This window comes from Chinchilla lanigera, unplaced genomic scaffold, assembly GCF_000276665.1.
Source record: "Chinchilla lanigera isolate Chin_1 unplaced genomic scaffold, ChiLan1.0 scaffold00092, whole genome shotgun sequence".
NCBI classification, from domain to species: domain Eukaryota; kingdom Metazoa; phylum Chordata; class Mammalia; order Rodentia; family Chinchillidae; genus Chinchilla; species Chinchilla lanigera.
The window spans coordinates 1,801,868-1,826,007 of NW_004955493.1; the positions used below are offsets into that span (position 1 = coordinate 1,801,868).

Genomic DNA, 24,140 nt, shown 5'->3' on the forward strand with positions numbered 1-24,140 from the left:
TTCCAGAACAGCTGTGGACACCAAAATCCATGGGTGCTCCAGGTCCTGATGTACCGTGTGGTCGTGTTTGAACGTATTTTCCTCATAATACCTACTGTCATGTCAATGCTGTGTAAACCGCTCTTAGACAGTAAAAAGCCTATGCATGCTCAGCACAGATGTGATTTTCTTTCCGATTATTTTTCTATTCACGGTTGGGCGGATATGTGGGTGCTCATCAGGTCCCTCATATGAATGAGGTGTTATGTGCATGTAACTTACACATATCCTCCCATATACTTCAAACCATGTCTGCATTATTTATAAAACCTAATGCTATATAAGCAGTATTTATACTGCATTGCTCAGGGAAGAGCAACAGGGAGAAAGTGTGTCCATGTGCAGTAAAATGCAATTTTTTAATAGTCTGGATCCATGATGCATTGAATCTGTGGCTGCAGAGGGCTCACCGTGTCCTTCGGATTACACGTCCACCGTCTGTTTTCCCTGTAACGTGGGGACTCCCGCGGGGAATTAGGACTGCATCTGTTGGTCTGAAATCAACCGAGTAAGAGGGAGAACTTGCAAAGTGGACTGAAGCCAACGAGGGCACGGGCGGTGGGCGAGGCTTGTACCCAGCTGGAATGGGGTAGTTGCCTCGTGTAAGATGGAAATCGTACATGAACTAATACTAAAGCAAACACAGATCGGAGATTTGCTGCCGAGAAGTACAGCAGGTGACCCCCCCCCCGGAAAGGCCAGCAAAGCTGACTGCTCCGCAGACAGTGGAGTGGGGTGTCCAAGGAGCATCACAATTATTAATGGGTGTCTCAGGAAGAGGGGGGAGCTTCTAGGAGGAAAGGGAAGGGCTTTCGCACACTTGTGCCAGTTTGCACACAGGTCGAAATGTGCTGGGAGATGTTTCACGTTCCCCCTCTGCGCAGAGGTCCTGCTACGGAGAAACGTGATGGTGAAGGTGAAATGGATTTCCGGGCGCTCGGGCCTCGCCAGCGTCGCTGCACCTGTCTCCCTCTGCTGACCCTCAGGCCCGCCCCCCTAGCTAAGGAGCACAGTGGCTTGTTTGCTTCACGCACGGCCTGGGTTCCTTCTGCCCTCTTATCGCCGAGAGCTGTAGCTGCCTGCTCTCTTCTCTCGGGCGGCTGCTTCCCCATCTTGCCCGTCCAGGGCCGATGGTTCGCACTGGAATCCCCGGGCGGTGCTGAGCAGTGACAGGACCAGTTCCGTGACTCAGCGGCTCAGTGATGGGGGGCGGAGGTGCTGAGCAAGGGAAAGTGTGGCGGCTGCCGAGCCCCGGGAGACCTGACGAGCGGCAAGAGAGGACGAGAGCTGAAGCAGCCGGTGAGCAAGAGCCCTAAGAGCCGGTGACTCAAGGGACGCTTCTCAGGGACACTGTGGTGACTCAGGGGAAGAAAAGAAGCTCTAGAGTGATGACCAGCTTTCTAGACAACCGGCCAGACTGAGACACCACTCGCTATTGTGAGAAGTTCAGGAGCTGGAGCGGGTTTCAGGCAGGTGGGGAAGACGCTGCGGTCTGCTTTAGGTATCTCGTCGGTTTCTGCCGTATACAAACCACCTGAACCTACATGGCTTCAGTCGCTGATGAGCTCGCAGTCCAGGGTGCAGCCCGGGAGGCCGGGCCCGCCTGGGCAGCGTCTCATCCGAGAAGGGAGCCAGCCTCCCGCTCCATTCCCAGCCCCGCTACAGCAGCTGCTCTCCCCGGGCCCAGTAGCAGCCTATTTTGGGAAACAAGGCGAGACCAGCCCCCCGAGGGAAAGAAAGGGCCTCCGCCTATGCCCAGAGCCGGGCCGGGTTTCCGTGGCCCCAGCAGCTCGGGGCACCGTCTCTGCCTGTGCACTGCGGTTGGGGGACATCTCAGAGGCTGCGGGGAGCAGGAGGGTCCTCTTTGCTATGGGCAGAGTCTCCCACTCAGCAGAAATCTCACGCGGCAGGGTGCACCGTGGAGACCAGGAAATGCAAGTCTGTTCTGGTGAGGCGGGGACGCCGGCCTGCTTGCTGCTCAGCCCACTGTGGCTGACCCGAGGCCGGAATGCAGAGGGAACCCCGTCTGAGAACCCTGGGCTACAGGGAGGCAGGCTCTAGAAGGTGACTCTGGGGCTCCTGGTGGGACAGTGGTTACAGTGGAAATGCAGAAATGCGAGCGTGACAGCTGCCCTCTCTGGGAGGACGAGCCCGGCCAAGCTCACCCCCTCACACACGAGGGAGCGGCCAGGGTGGTCGGTGGCCCTCCATGCTGTAAGAAAGCAAGGTCTGGCCGTCCCTCCCCAGAAGCCATGAAAGCTCGAGAAGGGCCACCCCTGACCAGCTGTCCTACCTCCCCGCCCCTCAGCTGTGCCGATAGCGGGGCTCTCCCCTGGGCACACTTTCTACCTTTAAAGAGGAGCGCTAAGGATCCCCGTGCAACTGTCCCTGTCCCCGCCCCAGACCCTCAGATGGAAGCAGATAGGACGAAGGTACACAGAGTCCCTGCCACCTTTGCCGGCCACGCCTGGCCTGCCTGCATGTCCAGACTGTGGTACCCGGATGACAGGGTGGTGTTGTAGAGCCCATAGCAGACTCCAGGCTCTGCGGAGAGCTCGGCAGGGCTTAGGGCCTCAAGAAACAACCTATCTGCTTAGAGCTCAGAGAATTTCAGGGAACTGAGGTGCCCTGGGGGAGCCACTGATCGGGACCCCTATACCCCAGTCCCCAGCCCAGCCCCGGCAAGTGCTGGAACCTCTGAAAGAGTTTGCTACCCAGCTACTAAGTCCATTTATTTTGTGGAGTTTTTTGTTTTGTTTTGTTTTGTTTTGTTTCTTTAGTCCATTTATTTCACACCAACCTGGAGAGAAGCTCCCTCTTCATTGTTAGTGAGAAGAGCAGATTGCAGGGCAAGGTGAACGTCTGTCTGTCCAAGGTGAAGGACCTGCTGTGAGAGTGGGTACCCTGAGGAAGAGGCCGGGCCAGCTGGCTACTCGCCCCTTTGTTTGCGCCTGTTGTTTAAACATTTCAAGATGAGCACTGTCTATTGCCCTGGAGGAACTTTCAGTTAACTGAGGGAGATTCCTGGGTCAGCAGCAGAATTACAATACAAACAGAATACAGCCTCTTGAGAAGTCTAAACTGTCCACCTAGCAAACCCTTTCATTCTTTCTCTCAAGCAGAACTTTTCTGCCCTTCTACACATCTGCTATCTTCTTCCCCTTTACCTTAGTCGCTTTTCCCCTAAAAATAAAAATAAATACATAAAGCTAGGTGGATGTGATGGTACATGCCTATAATCCCAGTACTCAGAAGGCTGAGGCAGGAGGATAGCAAGTTTGAGGCCAACCTAAGATACACGTCTCAAAACAAAAACCAAACCAAACATACACACACACCCTGGCTCCGCTATATCGGCTGGTCACAATTCATGTTCACTTTTTGTTCAGAGATGTTTCGCCTCTGCCCTCTGGTGCTCAGCTCTCCTGAATTGTGTACCCGTGGTGACAAACGCTAAGCTAGAGCCACCTGAGCGAACCGCAACAGAACATTGTTGAATAACGTTTCCCGACTCTGACTGACAGTGCTTTCTCCTCTGAGGGCCGTGGTGTCACTTTCCTCTGCTGGCTTGTCCTTGGTCCTTTCTAAGGAAACCTCTTCCAAGCCAACATCCAGAGCCAGAGGCGAGGAGGTGGGGAACTCGGCGAGCAGATGGGCGTCGGGCAGATGGGCGTCCGGCAGCTCACAGTCCCTGCTCATCCCTCCAGTCCTCCCTCCGGAGGGTTGGCCGATGGCTCCCCGGCTTCCGGAGAGCCAGACCCTGATCTCTCAGCGGAGTGCGCCTTGACCCGTGCCGCTGTCTCTAATGTCCTCTCCAGCCGTTTCTCCGTTTTCCCACGTTCCAGACACCCTGGCTCCTCCTGTCTCAAGCCCGGACTGTTGCTTCTGTCCCGTCTTCTCCCTGCTTTTCCTTCCCTCTTTTTTAATTTTTAGTTGTGCAGTACTGGGGATTGAACCCAGAGCTTTCACACTGTGCTACATTTTTTATTTTTTTATTTTGAGACAAGGTCTTTGGAAGTTTCTAACTTGCCCAGGCTGGGCTGGAGCTTGTGATCCTCCTGCCTCTGCCTCCCAGAGTGTCGGGACTACAGGTGTCTGCCACGCGCTCCGTTAAACGTGGCACGTGGCTCTCTTTCCCCGTCTCCTGACAAGACCAGCTCCTTTTCACGCTAGGATCAACCGCGTCCTTCTTCTAAGCCTTACAGTGTCCCTTCCAGTTTCATTGATCATTATTCAAAATTATCTGGTTTATTTATTGACTTTTTGGCCACCTGGCCATCTCCCCTTGTAGAACGTAAGCTGCAGGTGGCGGGGAGGGTCCTGTTCTCTCGATCACTGTGGATGCTGTGGTGTCTCTAATCACACAGCCACCTAGTGAGTGCTCAGGACATTTGTGTGAAGTGAACGATTAAATAATCACTCAGACCCCAGGGGCCCTCCCCACCTGGGCTCACCAGGAGCGCGGGCTGACTGTGTGTGCCCTGATTGCAGACGGAGTCCTTCAAGCTGAGCGAGCCCTACAGCCAGTGCACAGAGGATGGGCATGACGTGCCCGTGGAGAACATCTACAACGCCTCCTACTCCCTCCAGGTACGGCCCGGCAGGGGCGCCCAGACCCGGGCTGTGGCACGGGGACAAAGTTTGCCCCGGGTATGGCCGGGACCAGGAATTAGCGTGACGATCCCTGGGGCTCGTCCAGACCTCGGGAACAGGTGATGCTGGCCGGCTCCGGTCCTGTTCAGTCTGTTCGGTCCATGTGTAAACGAGAGCTCTGTCCGCCGGGCTGGGCGTGGGACAGAATGTACTGCCGCGGGACGGCCTTCCCCCAAGCCGGCCTTGGCAGGCGCGAGTGAGGGCCGGGCGGGACGGCGCCTCGGGAGACCCTGGCTGAGGGCCCGGCGCTTGGCTTCTGGGCCAGCCTGTGTCCCTCACTTGCGGGTGGCTTGGACACACTGTGTCCCTGCCTCACAGTCACAGGGGACGGCTGGAGCCAGTCGGGGGTGGCTCCTTGGCAGCTGCCGGGTCTCTCCAGCTGCACGCCTGATCTTCCTAACCGGGATGCTACTTGAAAACCAGGGAATTTCACAGGAAAGCACAGATTTCCCACTCCTTTTGAAGAACCAGGTGACCTGGTTCCCACGTGCATATTCCTGTAGGACAGTGGGTGTGAGAAGCTGCCCCTCTGGAGGCCCACGGACCCTGTGGTCCCCACGGCTCTCGCCCCTCCCACCGGTGTACTGTGTCCATCGCTGGCCCCTGTGACTCTGAGGTTTTCAGCCCTGACGTGTGACAAGTTCTTAGGTCTTGTCACATCCTGGGAGTCTGAGATTGGTCTACTACCAGGGCACACACAGAACCCACGGATAAGCCGTCCGGCAGAATAAAGGACTGGGCCACCCTCGTGTGGCATCTGCCAGCTTCCATCAGAATGGCGCTGAGAGACTAGACACAGAGTAAACAGGGACTGTTAGAGACCGTCTGCTTGTAGGGAATAGAAACACAATCAAATGGACTTCAGGGCCCCTTCTCCCCCCAAAAGAGGTAAGCTCATTGGAAAGATGCCATGGACACTTCAGTATGTTGAAGCAGCATGCTCAGAATACTTTCATGGAGCAGGTATTGTACTTATTTCAAAGATGAAGAAAGCAAAGCATCAGAGAGGTTAAGTGACTTGCCTAAGGACACACAAGGGGTATGTGGCAAATGTGCAATTTGAACTTGAACGGCCTGACCTCACAGCCCTGGCCACTGGCTTTCATGTTAGAAGCCTCCTGGATAGTGTGACAGCAGGTGATCCTCAAAGATCCGAGATGGAAGTTTTGGGTCTGAAAATTGGACTCTGAGCACTATTTCTTAGAAACTGCTTCAATTTTCCCATTTATTCTTTGCCACCATTCACGTGATAGAAAATGACGATCCTAGCCCCCATGGGCTCCCTATTTCAGTCTGAATTCTCAGTCCTTTTGGAGTCAGGGCACCAGCCCTGGTCCAGGTGGCAGAAAGGCCCCTTCACACAGTCGTCACAGCTGCGGGACGGTGAACATCCACAGGGAGAGACGCGGACGGGGGAGCCCCCCGGCGTCACGTGCAAGGAGCTTCAGGGCGTCCCTGGGTTTCCTCTTCCAGATCTGCCTTTACTCGTGCTTCCAGTCCAAGATGGTGGAGAAGTGCGGGTGTGCCCAGTACAGCCAGCCGCTGCCGCCCAACGCCAACTACTGCAACTACCAGCAGAACCCTAACTGGAGTGAGTGCCGCCTGCCCCCGCCCCGCACGCCCCATCCCCGCAGCGGTCTGGCCTCAGGCACGCCTGGCCTTTCCCTTGAGGGAGGTATTGGCTGTCTAAAGCTAGACTTTTGCTACTGTTGTGAAACCTGGCTTAGAAGGTGTCTCCCAGTGAAGGACCGGCCCGGCCCGGGGTAACAGCTTGACCACCTCCCTCAGCTCCACAGGTACTATGGACAGTGTCCTTCTGCAGGACCGATGACCCAGAAAGCTTAGGCAATTTGCCGAAGGCTGTCCAGCCGGGGAGTAGCGTAGCTATGCCCCAGTGGACCCCGAGCAGAGACTGCTGGCCCCTAACTCATGTTCTTAGCCGCCGCCAGCACATGTTGTTTCCCAGCGTCACGAACCAGTGTTTGTTTCCAGAGAACCAGTGTTTGGAGACAGTAGGAGGGAAAATAACTAAGAGTGTGAGGGCTCCACGATGACTCAGGGGCCCCCAGGAAGGGCCCCGTGGGCCCAAAGCTCATGCTGCTTCCCCCGTCTCTCAGTGTATTGTTACTACGAGCTGTACCAGGCCTTCGTTAAGGAAGAACTGGACTGCCAGGCGGTGTGCCGGGAAACGTGCAGGTGGGTGGACCTGGGGAGGGCGGGGGTAGGCAGGGGTGGGGCGGGGCCGGGCCGGACAGGGCCAGGTGCCCACGCTCACTGTCCCCTCCTCCCCTAAGATTTAAGGAATGGACACTGACCACCAGCCTGGCCCAGTGGCCATCTGAGGTTTCAGAGGTAAGTTTACTGCCCCCTCTGTCCCCCGGCTGGGATGTTTTCTATCTCCTGGCTCTGGGGGTGGCCCGAGGGAGGGAGGTGTCTCACTGAGTCCAGGGGAGAAGGGGTGGCCAAGGAGGCAGGGAAGATGGACATCCCCGGGCCCACTCTTCCCTTGTCTATCACAGAAATGGTTGCTGCGTGTTCTCACCTGGGACCGAGGCCAGCAAATAAACAAACAGCTCAACAAGTAAGTCTTCCCCCGTCCAGTTTCCTCTGCCTCTGTCCACCGAGGGCGCAGCCTCTCGGCTCGTTCCCTCTTTGCCAAGCCCTCTCCTTTTCATTCAGTCCTTTATTCAGCAAATATTTACTGAGCTCGGATCATGAACCAGGCCCGGCTCGCACGTTTGTTTGACCTTCACCCACAGTACGAAATGCTCTTTACATTCTGGCCCATTGAAGATACCACTGAAACAAGGCGTGTGATAATATTTCATTGTGCTGTACAAAGCAGTCGGCCTGATTTTCAGACGATACATGTCGGAATGGACAGACCGATCGTTTGCCTTCCTCTCTCAGTATCCTGGGGGGATTAGTTCTGGGGTTCCAACCCCCCATGGATACCAAATAGCTGGGATGTTCAAGTCCCTTGTGTAAAACGGCTCAGAATTTGCATCAAACCTACCACATCCTCCACTCCGGTGACGTCATCTCTAGATTACTTACGATACCTAATACAAGGTAAATGTTTGCAAATTGTTGTGGTGCTGAATTGTCTAGGGAGTTCTGAAAAGGAAAAAGCCTCTACTACGCACTCAATCCAAAGGCAATTTTTTTCTGAAAATATTTTATCCATGGTGGGTTGAACACACAAGTTGAGAACCATCAGGAAGGGGGAGAGCTGAGTCTCCACTCTGATTGGTCACAGCACACTGATTCATTAGCGCCTCTGCCTTCCCGGTTGGTCAATGCTTTGAATATCCTTCCGCATGTGTTCTGATATTTACTGTTCTGCTTAGTCTTATAAAAGATACTGGTCATTGTCCAGTAGATTTATTTCATGGCTTTCTAATGTATTCTGACCCATTTGGAAAAATACTGCTCTGAGCCTTGAAACTTCTAATCCTTCTTGACTTTTTGACAAAGAAAATCATTTCTGATGGGAGATGGGGAGGATGAACTCGCACCTGGGACTCGCGTTTCTCCGGGCCATCGCCAGGGCTGCCCCCGTGGGAGCCCATCCTGGCCGCAGCATCGATTGCCTGCCCGCTAGGTATCGGGTGCTGTGTCAGCAGCTGGGGGACCCAGGTGACCGAGAAGTCATGGTCTCTGCTCCAGGGCTTTACCGTGTAGTGGTAAAGACAGGCTTACACCAAGCATTTGCAAAACATTCCGCCAGGGATCGCAAATCTGTGATCCCCTGGGCCAAATCCATACCCACAAAAGTAACCCATTACTTCTACCTTTTTCTGAAAGATTAAAAATCCCAGCAATAGTGAACCTCCATTCTGGCATAGCAGCAAACAGTTCAGACATATCTGCTCCTTTGGGATGAGCCTCTGGTACGATAAGGAAAGACTAGAGACCAGCAATTAAGAGTGTGAACTGAAACCTAGATCCGTCTGGATTTGAACATTGGCTTACCCAATGGATAGCTGTGCAGATGTGGATACAGTATTTAACACATCTGTAAAACGGGGGAAAGCTTGAAACGTACTTCCTCACTCCCTGAGAGGCTGTGTAAGTGAGTTAATATAAAGTTCTTACAACAGTGCTTGACCAAACAGGAAGCTCCTAATAAATGCTAACTGCTATTCTGGTTGTTACCTCTCCTACCTTATCATCAGCCTGCCTTGTTCATTTGCATTACCTGCTGTCTCTTATGTGTAGCTGAGATTGCAATCAGGTAATTACCAACAACAAAGTTTAGTGAAGAACAGCGTAGTAAGGGAGAATGGCCGGGTACACAGACTTAGCCTGAAGGTTGGGAACTCATTGTCGAATGAATGAGTAGTCTCAGAACCAGACCAGAACCAGGAGATGCACTCTGAGGTATAGAAGAAGCCTGGGGACCAGGTTCTCATGTCCCTGAGGATCTCAGAGCCTGGGCCATGCTGAGGGCCTGGGTGGGAGGGGGAGAGCCATGCTCAGGGGCTGGTCATCTCGCAGAGTGCCGAGGCTCCTAACCCGCCTGGGCCCTACCTGTTGGAATTTTTATAGGACAGACTTGGCCAAACTGCTGATATTCTACAAAGACCTGAACCAGAGATCCATCGTGGAGAGCCCGGCCAACAGCGTGAGTGGTGTCCTTCCGGGACCCGGCCCTGTTTGTAAATGTGCCCATCTGCCTCCGCTCTGGGGAGCAAAGTCAGCCCACGGGGATCCAGCCTCTCCCAGCAGGGCTGCTAGAGGCCCGCCAGGCCTGGGCAACGCCAGCAGAGCAAGAGGGAGGAGACCTTCGGGCTTCTTCCTCCGAGCCTCTGCAGGGCCGGCCCGTGACTCCCCGGGGACTGGGGTCACCGCACGGGGCCAGCGGCGGAGAGAGCCCTCGTGGTGACGTGACACGGCCTCCCTTGCAGATCGAGGTGCTTCTTTCCAACTTCGGAGGCCAGCTCGGCCTGTGGATGAGTTGCTCCGTCGTCTGCGTCATCGAGATCATCGAGGTCTTCTTCATCGACTTCTTCTCCATCATTGCCCGCCGCCAGTGGCAGAAAGCCAAGGAGTGGTGGGCCTGGAAGCGGGCACCCCCCTGCCCCGAGGCGCCCCGCAGCCAGCAAGGCCAGGACAATCCGGCCCTCCACGTAGACGAAGACCTGCCCACCTTCACGTCTGCTCTGCACCTGCCTGCAGCCCCAGGGGCCCAGGTGCCCGGCACGCCGCCCCCCAGATATAACACCTTGCACTTGGAAGGGGCCTTCTCCAGCCAGCTCCCAGACACTCAGGTGCCCAATGAGCCTTGAGACAGGGTTGGGAAAGAGATCTAGTCAGGACTGCCAGGCACGGTCTAAGGACTTAGGCCTCGTCTCCCAGTGGCAGAGGGCACCTCCTGTCTCCGTTCTGGGCTTTGGAAACACTGCCTAAAAGCCTGCTGTGGACAAGCCGGGGATGGGCATGGGCAGGAGAAGCCACTGGGCCCTGCCCAGCAGTACAGCTGGCCAGGATGGGCTAGATCCTGTGGCCTGAACTCGGCGCGTCCACATGAGGAAGACTGCAGGCCAAAGCAATGGTGCCGTCTGGTGCGGGCCCAAAGTGAGCTCTTTGCTGGGTGCTGAGAGAGAATGACGCCTCCAGAGCCCCGAGCCAGTGTTCCGCCCGCACCCGGGGCCTCACCAGAGCCAGAGGATGTGGCTTCAGGTAGCAAAGCTACGACCTGATGCCAAAGATAAAAGACAGTACTAGCTGCGGTGCCTACACTGTCCTGGGTCACTGACACCGGGGCAAGGGGTCCTCTGTACCCTCAGGCCCGGACCTGGCCCAGGCCCCAGGAGTGTGTGTGGGAAGGGGTGCAGTGCAGGGAGGCGTAGGGTGTGGCAGACGGCAGGGCTGGGGCCACGGCCCAGTCAAAGGACGTGCGTGAACACTCCTGTCCAGTGGGGTCCTCGTAACCTGACCTCGGCTGCTGCTCTTCCTGACCCGTTCAGCAAGCACCCCTGCGTGGCGCAGTGGCGCACACCTATAATCCTAGCACTCCAGGTGGCTGAGGCGGGAGGTTGCAAGATGGAAAGCACCCTGGGCAGTTCACCTACTTAGAGAGACCCTGTCTCCAAAGGGAAAATTAAAAAGGGCGAGGGATGTAGAAGGCCTGGGTTTCTATCCCTAGTACCGCAGAGAGTCAGACCTTCCTCTACGGCCATCGTCATAGCCTGCGCGCACCAACGAGCCAGCCACTGTGAGATCCCACAGAGCACCACGTTCACCTCCGAGCTCAGGGTCAGCGCAGGGGCAGTGTGCTGGGCGCTGTCTCAGCACTTCTCTAAGCCAGCCTGGGGGACGACAAACTGTTGCCCACGGGCTACGTCCTGCTTCTGTTTGTAAACCAGGAATAGTTTTCCCCGCTTTTAAATAGCTAAAAAAAAAAAGTGTGTGTTTGTGTGTATATGTGTGTATATGTGTGTGAGAGACCCAACATAATGATATGATGTGCAAATTTCAGTGTCCAGAAATAAAGTTTTATTGGCACACTGTCACATCCACATGTTTACATGCTGTGTATGGTTCCTTACAAGCAAAGTTGAATGATTAAAACAACCACAAAACCAGCAAAACCTACCATACTTCTTTTCTGGACCTTTCCAGAAGGAAAAAAAAAAAAAAAACAACCTCTGGATCAGCCCGTGAAAGAAATCCGCCTCTCCCCCGAGCGGGAGGCTCAGGGAGGCTGGGTGCCTCGCCTCCTGTGACACCACCAGGAAGCGCAGGAATTTGGACCCTACGATCTGACTTCACAGTCTGTGCAAATCTCCTCTGTCTGTTTTAAGGGTGAGGCCGGTGTCATTTTGAGTGGGAAGAAGGGAGGCACAACACCCTGGATTTGTCCTTCATCCCTGTGGGGAAAGGTCTGCATTTAGAGACTAATCCCACACCATGGGATGGGATGGGACCGAGGACGCCAGTCTTCCTGAAAGTGAGAGGCCCTGAGGTCCCTCCGGGTGCGTGGATACCAGTTCAACCTGCCCCCCTGGCAGTGGCGGGGGTGACCATCTCTGCCCTGGGTGGCACTTCCGCCGGCCCTCATGGGGAACTGCCAGAAGGCACCCGAGCCAGCAGAAAGGAGGTCATCGCGGCGCCTGCCGGTCGTTGGTCCCTCTCGGAGTGGGGTCTGATCAGGCTGGTCCAGGGCCAGCATCGATTCCTGAGGCACGAGCCTGGCTTCCAATGGGCTGGGGCTGCGTGGCTACAGCCGGTACCAACAGGGAGCTTGTAGTAGATGCTCAGCTGGCGGCTAGCCAGAGAGGAGCTTCCTCCTCCACTGCCCTGGCAGGAGGCGGGTGCTGTGCCCTCAGATTCATGGAATTATCCAGCCTTGGCATGATGTCACAGGCGGGAGCATTTCCAGCCCGGCTGCCGCTGGGTGTGTCACAGGCGAGGCTGCCGGCATCTGGCTCGATTGTCAAGGGCGAACACCCCTGCTGGCTCCAGCTCGCTCCGTTCCTGCCCGGCTGAAGCAGGGCCCCCGCACTGCCCTTTCTCCTCCCGTGCCCCTTCCAGGCCAAGCGCCAGTGACCTCCGCAAGGCCTGGCCCAGCCCCACAAAGCTGGAGCCTCTGCCTTATACGACCTTCTTCCCTGGATACACCTTTTAAAGTTACTATTATAGGGTATGGAACTCAGGGGCACTCTAGCACTGAGCCACATCCCCAGCACTTCTTTAGTTCTTTTCTTTGGGTCGGGGGAGGTTCCGGTACCGGGAATCGAACTCATGACCTTGCGCCTGCCAGGCAGGTGCTGTGCCGCTGAGCTAAATCCCCAGCCCCAGCCCCAGCACTTCTTTTTTTTTTTTTGGTTTTTCTCCGGTACCGGGAACCGAACTCACAACCTTGCGCTTGCCAGGCAGGCGCTTTTGCCGCTGAGCTAAATCCCCAGCCCCCCCAGCACTTCTTAATTTTATCGTAGATAGGGTCTCCCTAAGTTGTCCAAGCTGCCCTTGAATTTGCAACCCTCACCCCTCAGCCCCTCCAGAGCTGAGATTACCACCATAGGCCGCCACGCCTACCCCCGATATAATTTTTATCCTTTCTTGTGTTGCTCTTATTAGCCTCTGTGAGGACAGGAGTGGCGTTGACCGAGACAGGACTGAAGGCGTGTTGACATGTAGGAAAAGTTTGTGGAGCTAATTAAAACAACACCAATAATAAGGACGTTTAATGAACTCTTACTGTTTGCGACAGACTCTGCTAAGCACTTCATACTTATCAGCTCAGGCAGTTTTGACAGCTCAGGTCCTCTTGGAAATAAAGAAGCAGAGACATAGAGAAAGCTCTTACAGCCACTCCACTAGTAACTGGTGGGTCCAGGCCAGTGGCTAGAGCCCGTGAAGGTAGCAAACTGTTTTTCACACAGAAGACTCTCCCCAGATGTCAAGTGGCTCTGCCCCTGAGGAAGTCCTTTTTGGTCCTCTCTGGCTTCGGTTCCAGCCTGCTCAACCCAAAGACCTTTTGGTCCCAGGACACAGGGGAGGGTGGGGAAGGACAACTGTTGTCCAAGACCACTTTTAAAGCAGCCACAAAGGCCAAGAGTCACTGACTCCAAGGGACAATAACCAATAACATTTGTAGGCCACAGGGATGTTTGCTCTTGATGTATCCCCGTCTTCCCAAACTGTGCGAGCTGCAGACCTCTGTGCTCCTCTGACTTCCCCTTCTGAGGCCTGGGGTCCTACAGGTCATCTCCCTGTGAGTCAGAAGCATTCAGCCCAACATATCCCTTGTGAATCTGCCCTCTAAGAGGAGATGGTGAGTAAAGATTCCTGCCTGGCCTGGGGTTGAAAACTCAGGAGAGAGATCTAAGCCGGAAGAGATGTGGCAGTCGTAAAGGTGCGCCTGCCAGGGTGAGGGTGAGGATTCAGTCACCACCGAGGAAGAGCAGGCCAGAAGAGCAGAGGGTTGAGAATGGAGACCCCGGGTCCTCAGCATTTAAGGAGCAGCTGAGGCAGGAGTCTGGGCCAAGGACAAAGCAACACGAGGCTCCCCTCATTACCAGTCTCCCCCTTCCCAGCTTTCCTTCCTCCTGTCCCCCTCCAGCTGCTCCAGGAGGACGTCTCCAGGGGCTGGACCGCAGCACTTCCTGCCCTGCTTCTTCCCCATCACAGCAGCGTGTCTCAGCAGTTTTAGGACGGCTACAGTGTGGACCTCAGATGTCCCCCGTGGGCCCATGGCTCAGCCACCACCCTGTGGAGCTACGGGAAGATGGTGGACCAGTTAGGAGGTGGGGCCTAGCGAGAGGAAGTTAGGTCATTGGAGGCATGGCCGTGAGGAGGGTACAGGGGCTCCAGCTCCTCCTCTTCCCTCTTTGCTTCCCAGCCGCCATGAACAGAACAGCTCTCCCCGCTCCCAAACTCCTTGCTCTGATGCACTTACTGAGTCAGCCCCAAAGCAACAGGGCCAAGCATCCAAGGACTAAAACCTCTGAGAGCAAAAGCAAAAATAAACCTTTCCTCCCGATAAATTGTTTGTCTCAAGTATTTTGTCACAACAGGCAGAAGTTGACTATACAAGGGCTGCTCCTACAGTGAAAATTTTCAGTGGCACTTAGACTTCACTGCCATGCCAGACACTGCCTTTCTTTCTTCTCTCACCCTCCACTCACTCACTCATCCCTCAAGAGCAGGTCCAAATGTTGCCGTCTCTATAGTCTCTCCTTGCCCCTGAGAGTTTGGAATACTATGCACCACTGACTGGTAGAATAAGCAAATCATTCCATTCCCCAGAGAGCAAAGACAAAGTGCTAGTTTGGTGACCGGGTCTAACACTCTCTAATACTGGCTACTTCTGTCTAACAAAGAGAGAGCTGCCTTATAGCCTGTAGTGCTCCGGCTAGGTCAGATTTAGCAACATCGTTTTCCACTGCACTTGCCTTCTCAGTAAGCTTCAGCTTGTAGTTAGTGAGCAGTACTGGTATTTTCTTTAGCCACGTTCATATTCTTGCTTGGTCAACCAGTGTTTACTAAGCACCGTATGAGTTTCCTGTGGCTGCTGTAACAAATTACCACAAATGCAGTGACTTTAAACAACGTGAATTTCTGCCCGTACAGTTTTGGAGGCCAGCACTCTGGAATGAGTCTTACAGGACTTAAGAAGCCAGCAGGACTGCACTCCCTCAGAGGCTCCAGGGAGGATCAATTCCCTTGCGTTTTCCACCTGCTAGAGCTGATTTCTTGGCTCCTGACCCCTTCTATCTTTAAAGCCACCAGAGTAGCATCTTGCTTCAGTCATGATGCAGACAGCTGATGCCACCAAATCTTCCTCCACCTCCTTTTTTAAAGGATATTTGTGCCAGGTGTGGTGATGCATGCCTGTAATCCTATAATCCATGCTCGTAAATACAGGAGGCTGAGGCAGGAGGATCGCTGTGAGTTAAAGCCAGCCTGGGCTACCCAGGGAGATCCTGCCTCAGAACAAACAAACAAACAACAACAACAACAAAAAACCCAAACAGGATATTTGTGATTATGTTTAAGGCCACTTGGATGTTCTTCCCATGAGAAGAGTTTTAATTTAATCACACCTGCAAATCTCTTTTTGTGCCCTGGAAGGTAACTCTCATAGGTACCAGCGAACAGTTTGAAGACATTTTGGGGACCCTGGGGTACCAGTGCTTACTGTGTGTGCTAAGCACCGCACCTCCGTGTCAAGCAGACGACAATCTTTGCCTTCGCTGAACTCACATGCAGCTGAGGCCTAGAGAGACAGAGACAAAGACCATTGACATAAGGAATCACCCATTTCTGGGGTGCTGTGGAAAGAGACAAAGCCAGGAGGGGGCTGGGAGGGCAGGGGCCAGCAGAGTGGCTGTGGTAGTCAGTGTTACTTCATCAGGGGTAAACTGCAGAGGGTATTATCTGAGCAACCTGAAGGAACCATTCAAATAGATATATCTGAGGGAAGCATGCTGTGGGGAGGGGGACAAGCCAGTAGTGGTGGAAAAGTTTCCTTTTAAAAAGTTTCTTTCCAGCGGAATATTATTCAGCCACTAAAAGGAATGAAATATTGCCATGCCTCAAAAATATTATGCTGGTGCCGGGGATATAGCTCAGCGGCACAAGCATGTGCCTGGCAAGCACAAGGTCCTGAGTTCGATTCTCAGCACCCTTCCCCTGAAAGAGATTAAAACACTTAGGCTGGCAGACACAAAAGGTCGTATACTGTATGGTTCCATTTATCTGAAAGACTCAGAGATGTAAACTCAAAGACAGAAGGCAGATTTACAACTGGGCAGGGGAAATGACAATGATTGCTTAGAGGCCGAGGGCTTCCACTTGGGGTGGTGAAAACGTTTTGGAAGGAGATAGAGACGGTGGTCACACAGCACTGAAGCTGTACGCTTTCACTTTACATGAACTTTGTCCCAATGGACATTTTTGAAAAATGTGTTTAAATGAAAAGAATGGAGTTGACTTAAAGGAAAATAATAACTGAAACTATTTTTTAAAAAAGCAAGCTGTATCGATCGTAGAAGCCCAGATAGTGGAAAGTTTGGGAAGCAGAGGCGATCAGAAGTGTGCTGTGCATTGGAAGGCTGGCCGGTAAGGGGCTATTTCCCATTTTAAGCGGCACGAACACGGGTGTGTTCCTGTGTTTGAAAATCTCAGGAAAGAAGGGAAGTGATGAGCAGGTGGTGAGGTAGGCATTGCCTGGACTCTGAATGCAAACTGGCAGCCTTACAACAACTTGTAAGGCCTTCAGAGAATCTCACCACCGAGGAGCATGTGTCCCTCTGGCTTGGCCTGTCCTCCCCAGGGAGCAGCCCGGAGACGTGGCCGGCCAGCCACCCCCGAGGGTGGAACCCTGGAAACGTTCCCCGCCCAGCACAGCTCTGCTCACCCAGCCACAGCCAGCTCCCAGCAAGCTGAGGAACAGTGCCGTCTGTCCCAAGGCCGGCCGGCCCAGGGTGGAGGGGAACCTGGATCAGCAGGATTCCTAAGCCACGTGCTCTAATTGCAGGCTGCAGGCTGAAGGAGCCTCATTGTACCCAGCTGGAAGCGGGAGCCGCAGGAAGAGGAGGCGAAACCCACTTGATTGTTCCGAGCACTCCTGGAGGAGTATTCCCAGCCCCACTGCAAGGTGCCCGCCGTAAGCTCTGCTGTCCAACAGCTGTTTGGAGCTGCTGGAGTTAGCTCAGTAACTAACTGCATGTACTCGGGAATCTGACACCGTGTTCTCATTCATAACATTATTAAAAATGCTTTTTAAAACTTGGCTCTACACAAAAATAATACATGTTGTGTTAGGAATCTTGTTGGCGAGGGATAAAATCCTAACTAACTTTGGATTAAGGAAAAGGTGAATGCTGTACGTTTAGGCACACAAAACTGAAAAATCCATGCCTCTATAGCTTCAGGTGTGCTGGATGCAGGGACGGAAAAGTGAGATCGGAACTTTCCCTTCTCAGCGCTCTTCCGTGCCTCCCTTCCGGTTGGCATCATTCTCAGAAGCACTCAACCTGCAGTGTGTCAGGATGGACGCTAGAAGCCCTCAGCATGTGTCCTATCTCTCAGCACCCCAAAGGAAGAAGAAAATAAAGACAATAAATAAATAAAAACAGGTCAGTCAGGATTCCACAGTGGCAGGCTCCATGACCTACCATGTGGGCCATCTTTCACACCTGGGTCATTCGACCCAGCTCACAGGTTTCCCAACCCAGCAGCATGAAAGCAATCCAAGTACACACAGGAGAAAGAGCAGAAAAGCAAGGGTGCTTTGGTGAGACACGAGGCTGCCCTTACATCTGCGGTTCCCAGGCAGCCTCATAATCTTCAATCCTCAGATCCCTGTCAAGCTCAGAACAAATATCAGAGGTTTCCTTGAAACTTTATCTGTAGCTACTCATCTACCTGTCATCAGCATGTCCATCCATCTATCCATCCATCCTTCCTCTCATCCATCCATCCATCCTTCCATCCATCTATTCATCCATCCATCCATCCATCCATCTGTCCATCCATTCATCCATCCTTCCATCCACCCATCCATCCTTCCACCCATCCATCTATCCATCCATTCATCCATCCTTCCATCTACCCATCCATCCTTCCACCCATCCATCCTTCCACCTATCCTTCCATCCATCCTTCCATCCATCCATCTGTCCATCCATCTGTCCATCCATTCATTTATCCATCCACCCATCTGTCTGTCTATCCATCCATCCATCCATCCATTCATCCATCCATCCATCCACATACCTAACCAATAATTCTCTCTAAAACTCTAAAGTCAGACCGTGTGGTTCAAATTCAATTATCAACACTTATTAGCTGTTCAATTCTGAGCAAGTTACCTTACCACTCTGTGCCTTTGTTTTTACTAAGACTGTTTTAAGGATAAAATGAGACAAGGCAGATACTAAGTGCTCTGTGAGGACAAAGCTCACACAAGATCCTCAACTGTTCTCTCTGCTGTCATTTTAACATTAGACCTACCATGCGTCAGGTGTTAGGAAAGCTGCCTGTAAGTATCAGAATGGGCTACAGCTGGGCGAGTACTGCCAACTACAATTTCCCTCTCTCTGCTGCCCTAGAGGCAGATTCTAGCGAAAAGATCAGGGTCACAGAGAAATATTTTCTAGGAGTTCCTGATTTAAAAAAAAAAAAATTGCTGTATCCTTGATTTATAATCATACTAAAAATAGAAGTAGTTCAGGCTTTGCAACTCCTGAGGTCAAGGCCGTGGTCTGGGATCTGCTATCACTCACCTAAACTTCCTGGTTTAAGGCTGGGCATCTGAGAAATCACCAAACCGGTCATCTGGGCAGTGGGGAAGAAATGCCAGCCCCCCCTTGGCTGGGAGCTTTCGGGAAGTGATGTGCTTACAGAACCACTTAAGGGCCAAGAGAATATTCTCACCACTTCTTCCCCTGGGGCAGAGCGACTGGGGAGGACAGGGGCATCTGGGGCCATCACTAGCTGGTTATCCAGACGGAAAACTGGATTTGGCTTTCAGGGTGATGGCTTGAGGACTCTGATTACTATTCCAGGTCTTCAAGGGTGACGGATGCGGCTTACGCAGTGAGGGGGCCTCTGACTGTAGAGTCAGCCAGCTCTGACGTTACACTAAGCCTGCAGCCGGGACAGGGTCAGATGCCGGCAGGGAGCCTGAGTCAAGGATCAGCCTAAGGCCAGAAGAGAACCCAGCTCACGCAGGGTTGGGGCTCCATCTGTGGTCAGGATCAGGGCTCACCCCAGATTAGGATCCGGGCCAGTCAGGGGCCAGGGTCTTGGTGATCCTCCCTTGCTACTGGGCTTTTAGTGGAGGCTACTTCCTCCGGGTGACCCTGACATTCTCCCAGGCCATCTGGAGCTAATACTCTGTTCCAGTACTTACAGCCCTCCCCCTTCAAAGTCCTCGGTCTGACAGGCCACCGTCTCTCACCCCTGCTCACATCACTCACCATCACGCAGGGCCCCCGACGGCTGGACTCAGCCCTTTGTGCCCTGTCTCCCTCCAGTATCCGTGCTTCCTGTCTCTATAGTTTCTCAGGCATGCAGACACCCAGCTTACCCTGCCCTTGGTAGAGGAGCAGAGGGGGAGAACGTCTTTCTTAGGCACAAGTGCAGGTGTGGGTGTTCAGTTGTGGGGCACCATCCGTGTCCTTTTCCTGTCCCCACGATCTCAACTCTACTCTCAGACCGCTTCTCCCCACGGGGTGGGAGCCACCCATTACCATCACCGAGTCTGTACTGAGTAAGGTGATCGAAAACGATGGTGAACTCCCAGTTACTATAGACACACTGCCAAGAATGGTGGGATGGGTGTGTTTGCAGCAAGGGGGAGTGCTTTGGATATTGTGAGGGGGATCAGTGGCAGCGTGTCTTTTGCTGTAATATTTTTTGTTTAAACGTTCACTGTACTATTTGATTCTACCTTCTGATCAACTGTTTATGTCCATTTCTGTCAAACATCACCACGTGTCCTTATCCAGTTTATTCACAAGATCTGGCACCGTGTAACTTCTGGCTTTTCCTCAGTTCAAATGACCACGGAAGGGAAAAGTTTCGAATCTATTCAGGTTGTCAGTTTCGCCACAACCGCACAACGAAAGACCCTCCCAAAAGGGAACTTCCAGAACTGCTTCACAATGCAGCAAGAACAGTGGGATGGTCCGTCTCAAGCAAGGGGGAGTATTTTCAGGGAGATTAATGGCAGTGTTTCTTTTACCATAATCAATTTTTAAAACTTAAACATTGTATTTTTCTGTCACACCTCATATACACTGTAGTGGACTGATAACTGGTGGTCAACTTATAACCCCCAGCTGAACTGAGTCAGCGTGGTGCTGGGTGTGGGAGGCCCACCTGGGGACTGTTGCCAGCAGCATAAGAGACCTGGAGACAAAGAAGAGAGGCTTTGGAGAACTAAGTAAGCTGTTGAGAGCTGAGAGGGGCTGTGGGAGCTGGTGGAGGCTGAAAGGAGCTGTTGGTTGTTTTGGAGGAGCTCATCATGCTGGCTTTCCTGATGAACTTGGCTGTTTTCATCCTCCCAGGAGTTTGGAACTTTGTTGGCACTGAGAATAGCTCCAGTTCACTTTGGAGAGCTCTGGGCCTCACTCTGAGCATGGCTTCCTGGCTCCAGAGGGGAAGAGGGTGCACTGCCAGTCTCCTAGAGAAGCTTGCTGCATTGGCTTTTCTGTTGGGAACTTGGCTGTCCTGATCATCAGAGGAGCTCAGGACCTCACTGTTGCTGAGGACGACTGTGGTACATTCTGGGGGAGCTCTGGTTCTTCTGAGCATCGCTTCCTGGCTCCAGTGCAGACCCCTCAGCCTGCTGGCACAGATCCTTCATCCGGCTGGCACAGACTTCCTAGATTCCGCCACTGACCCTTGGGCCTTCCCAGTGCAGTTCCATGAAATAGGTCTGCATGAGATACTGTTATGGGCTCTGGGCCTCTGGTTGGACTCGTGGGGGGCATTGTTATGAGCTCTAGGTCTTCAGCTGGACTCATGCAGGACATTTCTGTGGGATCCCGGCCCTCAGCTGGATTCCTTGGTCTTAGTGTGTGGACAGATCTCCTGCTCTCTCTTATATATCGTTCTTTGGGTGACTATTATAAATAACCACATAAAATATGTGTCCTGTATTATATTGCTCTCCCTTGCACAGATATGCCCCAAACCATAGCATATGCCGAACTCACCAAGGGATTCTGCTTGGTTCTGCGTGGCTCACATGCCCAGCTCTGAACCCACCCTGGTGGCGGGAGGCCGGAGGGCTGTCGTTGTTCGTATCATGTTGCATTCCTGTCCTGGGTATGGGTGAGTTCCTCCCGGGTCACGTGGATTTCCAAACAACGGTGGCTGAGCAAATAAGCACGGGTCCTCGTCCTGAGTGAATTATACTTGAAATGTGAACAGCGCTCTCAGCCAGGAGAGCTCGTAACTCCTTGGGTTCCTTACCTCCAGTAACTTTCAGTTTCACTCCTTGGCACCATCCACGCCCGAGGCTGCACCTGGGACTCAGAACACCTCCTGTGCCTTCTCCTCTCCCGCTTTTGCACTCCCCGCCCCTCCTCCTAGGCCCAGTCTGATTCTCCAGACCACCTCAGCCTTCCCTAAACCACCAGCTCCTCAGGTCTCCTTGTCTTCTTTCTTCCCTAGACCCCATATCCAGACATCTCAACCACCCCCTGAGCACCTGTCCTTCCCACTGTCACGGCTCTGCATCAGTCCGTACGGGAGTTTTCTCTTCCTGTTAATGGGCTAACCCTTCTGGGGACGATAATGCAACGGGGCCAATGGACCAGTGCTACTGACCTCATACAAGGCTTCTCAAATTCTACCGTGCACACGAGTCACCTAGGAATCAGATCCTAATTTCTTCCACAGCCTCTCAAATGAGGTTTACCAACATGACCAGCCTCCAAGTGAGGCCCAAGGTCTTGCTCAGACCACAGCTGGACCCTTGAGGGTTTGGCGTTGCTTTGCCTCGGTACTCTGCGGGTGGTTCTCAAGGTAAGGCCCACCTGGGGCAGTCGATAAACATGAAGATTGTCAAATTTCTTCCAGGAAATTACTGACTCAGGTGGTATATGCTGGAAGCCAAGAGGGTACATCATTTTAACGAGTTCCAAGGGACTCTTACCTCTTGGGATGATTGGGAAATACCTCTCTCTCATGTCCTTTGGTTCATGTGACTCATTTTGTTTCCAGACTTTCTCTGTGCTCTGAGTTCCACCCTTTCCTCATTCTCCTGGGCCTCGGCAGGTGAGCCGGCCCCCACCTTGCAGAGAAACTCAGGTAGGCGGGCATAAACACACTGTTGTGCCTGTAACCTTTTATCTCCTGTTGGCTTTATTCCTCTTCCTCCTCTACCTTAGCACATGCCACCCCTCTTCCTCAGCCTTCCAGACTGCGTCTTCAACCCCTCCCGCTCTCCTGGGTCCTCCTCTGCCCGTACAAACCCTTCTTGTCCTGAAAATCTCTCATATTTTATTGCCCCCCTTCGGCTCCCCACAAAGTTTTTTGTGACTGTCACGTCTCTCTCTATCCTACAGTGGTGTAACTGAAACAGTGAATATGTCAGTAAACGTATTTTCAAAACTTTTTAAATAGTCTTTGCAAAATATCAATTGTGTTTTCTTCATAACTCAGTTGAACTGTTGGCTAAATGTTTGCAATGATAGCAAAATATGGATACTAAAAAAGAAAAAGTAGAAAGAGGCTTCTTGTTCTGAAATCATTTTAGATTCATAAGTGAGTTGTAAAAATAGGATGAAGATTTCCTATACACCCTTTACCCAGGCTCCTCTAGTTATTGTCTCACACAAGCGGGGGTCGTTCGTCCAGTCCATGAAATTAGCATTGGTACATACAACACGGCGCACTGACCCACAGACTTTATCCAATTTCACCAGTTTTCCCACTAATATTTAAAAAGGACATCTTTAATTATGCACTGCCTACATTTATCATCCTTTCAGAAATTAGAAAGTACATATATAAAAAGAGAATAAATCACGGTCACAAATAACCACTATCAAGATACAACTATAGCTGACACTTTATTACTTTACATGTACCCATATATATGTGGGTGTGCAGTGTGTATATATACAAATATATCATATATATTGAATACATTTTCTCACTATGCTCTCCAGTCTCCTTTTCCTATGGAATACTACCCTGGAATGTTTTCCATGTTATCAATGATAGCTCCAGACCATAATTTTTATTTAATTAAAATTTTAAGCTTTTGGACAGTTAATATATTCACATCTTTCAGTATTTAAAAGATAGAAAGGGATATTTAGCAAAAACCTTCTCCCACTGCTATTTTCCATTCGCCCAACCCTTTCTTCTCCCACACTACTGTGAAGATCAAAAATTGTTAGAGGCCAGCTCTTTGGGAGGCTGAGATAGGAGGATCGCAAGTCTGAGCACATCTTGGCAAACTTAACAAGACCATGTCTCGAAATAAAAAATAAAAAGGGACAGGGATGAGGCTCAGTGCAAAACCTCTGGGTTCAATCCTCAGTACCCACTCCCACACCCACACAAAGTTAAAGACAAAAAGTAATCTCTGAGATAAACTGTTAATTTATTCAGCCAAACTTCTGTTACCCAATACCTGGGCTTTTTCTAGTGGCTGCTGTCATAAATGGCACTGATTTTATACCCTTATGTCACTTCTTCTGTTCAGTAGTCCATTTATTTCCCTCAAATAAATTCCTGGTAGTCACGTCAAAGAGTTTGCACTTTGGGGTGTGGGGTCTTTTTATTTCCAAGCGCTTCCTACAGAGATTATACACCACCTCACTGCACCAGGCCCTCCCAGGTTACCAGACCGTACCAACCAGACGAACTGCAATCTCTACCCAGAGAGCCTGGGTCATGTGTATTCCGTATCTATTACAGACAGGTCTCTCGGAAGGTAACCTCCACTTCACTTCCTACCAACTCTTCAGCTGCTTGCAGTTTTATGTTCTCTCCATTTTCCCTGATGCTCCACTAACCAACCAAATGGGCCCTTCTCAAGATCATCCTGTTTAATTTCCTTGTCACTGGACATTATAGACTAAGCTCTGTCTCTGTCACTGAACATTATAGACCAGACAACCTTCTCAACAAGTTTATGGTTGTCATACTGAGTTGCTTTTGTTAAATCTAGCCTTGTTTACAGAATGTACAATTTTATGTACTCTATGGGAGTTTTAACAAACACACGCAGTCACGTAGCCACCAGCGCTGTAATAATACAGACTACTTCCATTGCAGTACTCCCAGCTATCTTGTGTCTCCTTCTGTTCATCTTTCCCAAATCCCACCCCATGGCAGCTATTAATCTGGTTTTTATTACTGTAATTTTGTCTTTCCTACATTTTCATCAATGTGATCATACAGCATTTGGTTTTTAATTTCTGGATTCTTGCACTTAGAATGTTCTGAAGATTCATCAGTATACTTCA

General features: G+C 52.0%; 1 protein-coding gene across 1 annotated transcript in view; it reads left to right on the forward strand.

The window, feature by feature from the left end:
- Scnn1g (sodium channel, non voltage gated 1 gamma subunit) overlaps window positions 1–11,218 on the forward strand; it is a gene marked incomplete at its 5' end in the record, with an annotated part of 25,393 nt that extends 14,175 nt beyond the window's left edge. Inside the window, 7 exon segments of the mRNA XM_013504874.1 lie at window positions 4,531–4,629; window positions 6,166–6,283; window positions 6,810–6,888; window positions 6,987–7,044; window positions 7,212–7,273; window positions 9,244–9,319; window positions 9,603–11,218. Of these exon segments, the coding sequence (XP_013360328.1) occupies window positions 4,531–4,629; window positions 6,166–6,283; window positions 6,810–6,888; window positions 6,987–7,044; window positions 7,212–7,273; window positions 9,244–9,319; window positions 9,603–9,983 (873 nt within the window). The 3' untranslated portion in view covers window positions 9,984–11,218.
- Window positions 11,219–24,140: the final 12,922 nt, after the last annotated feature.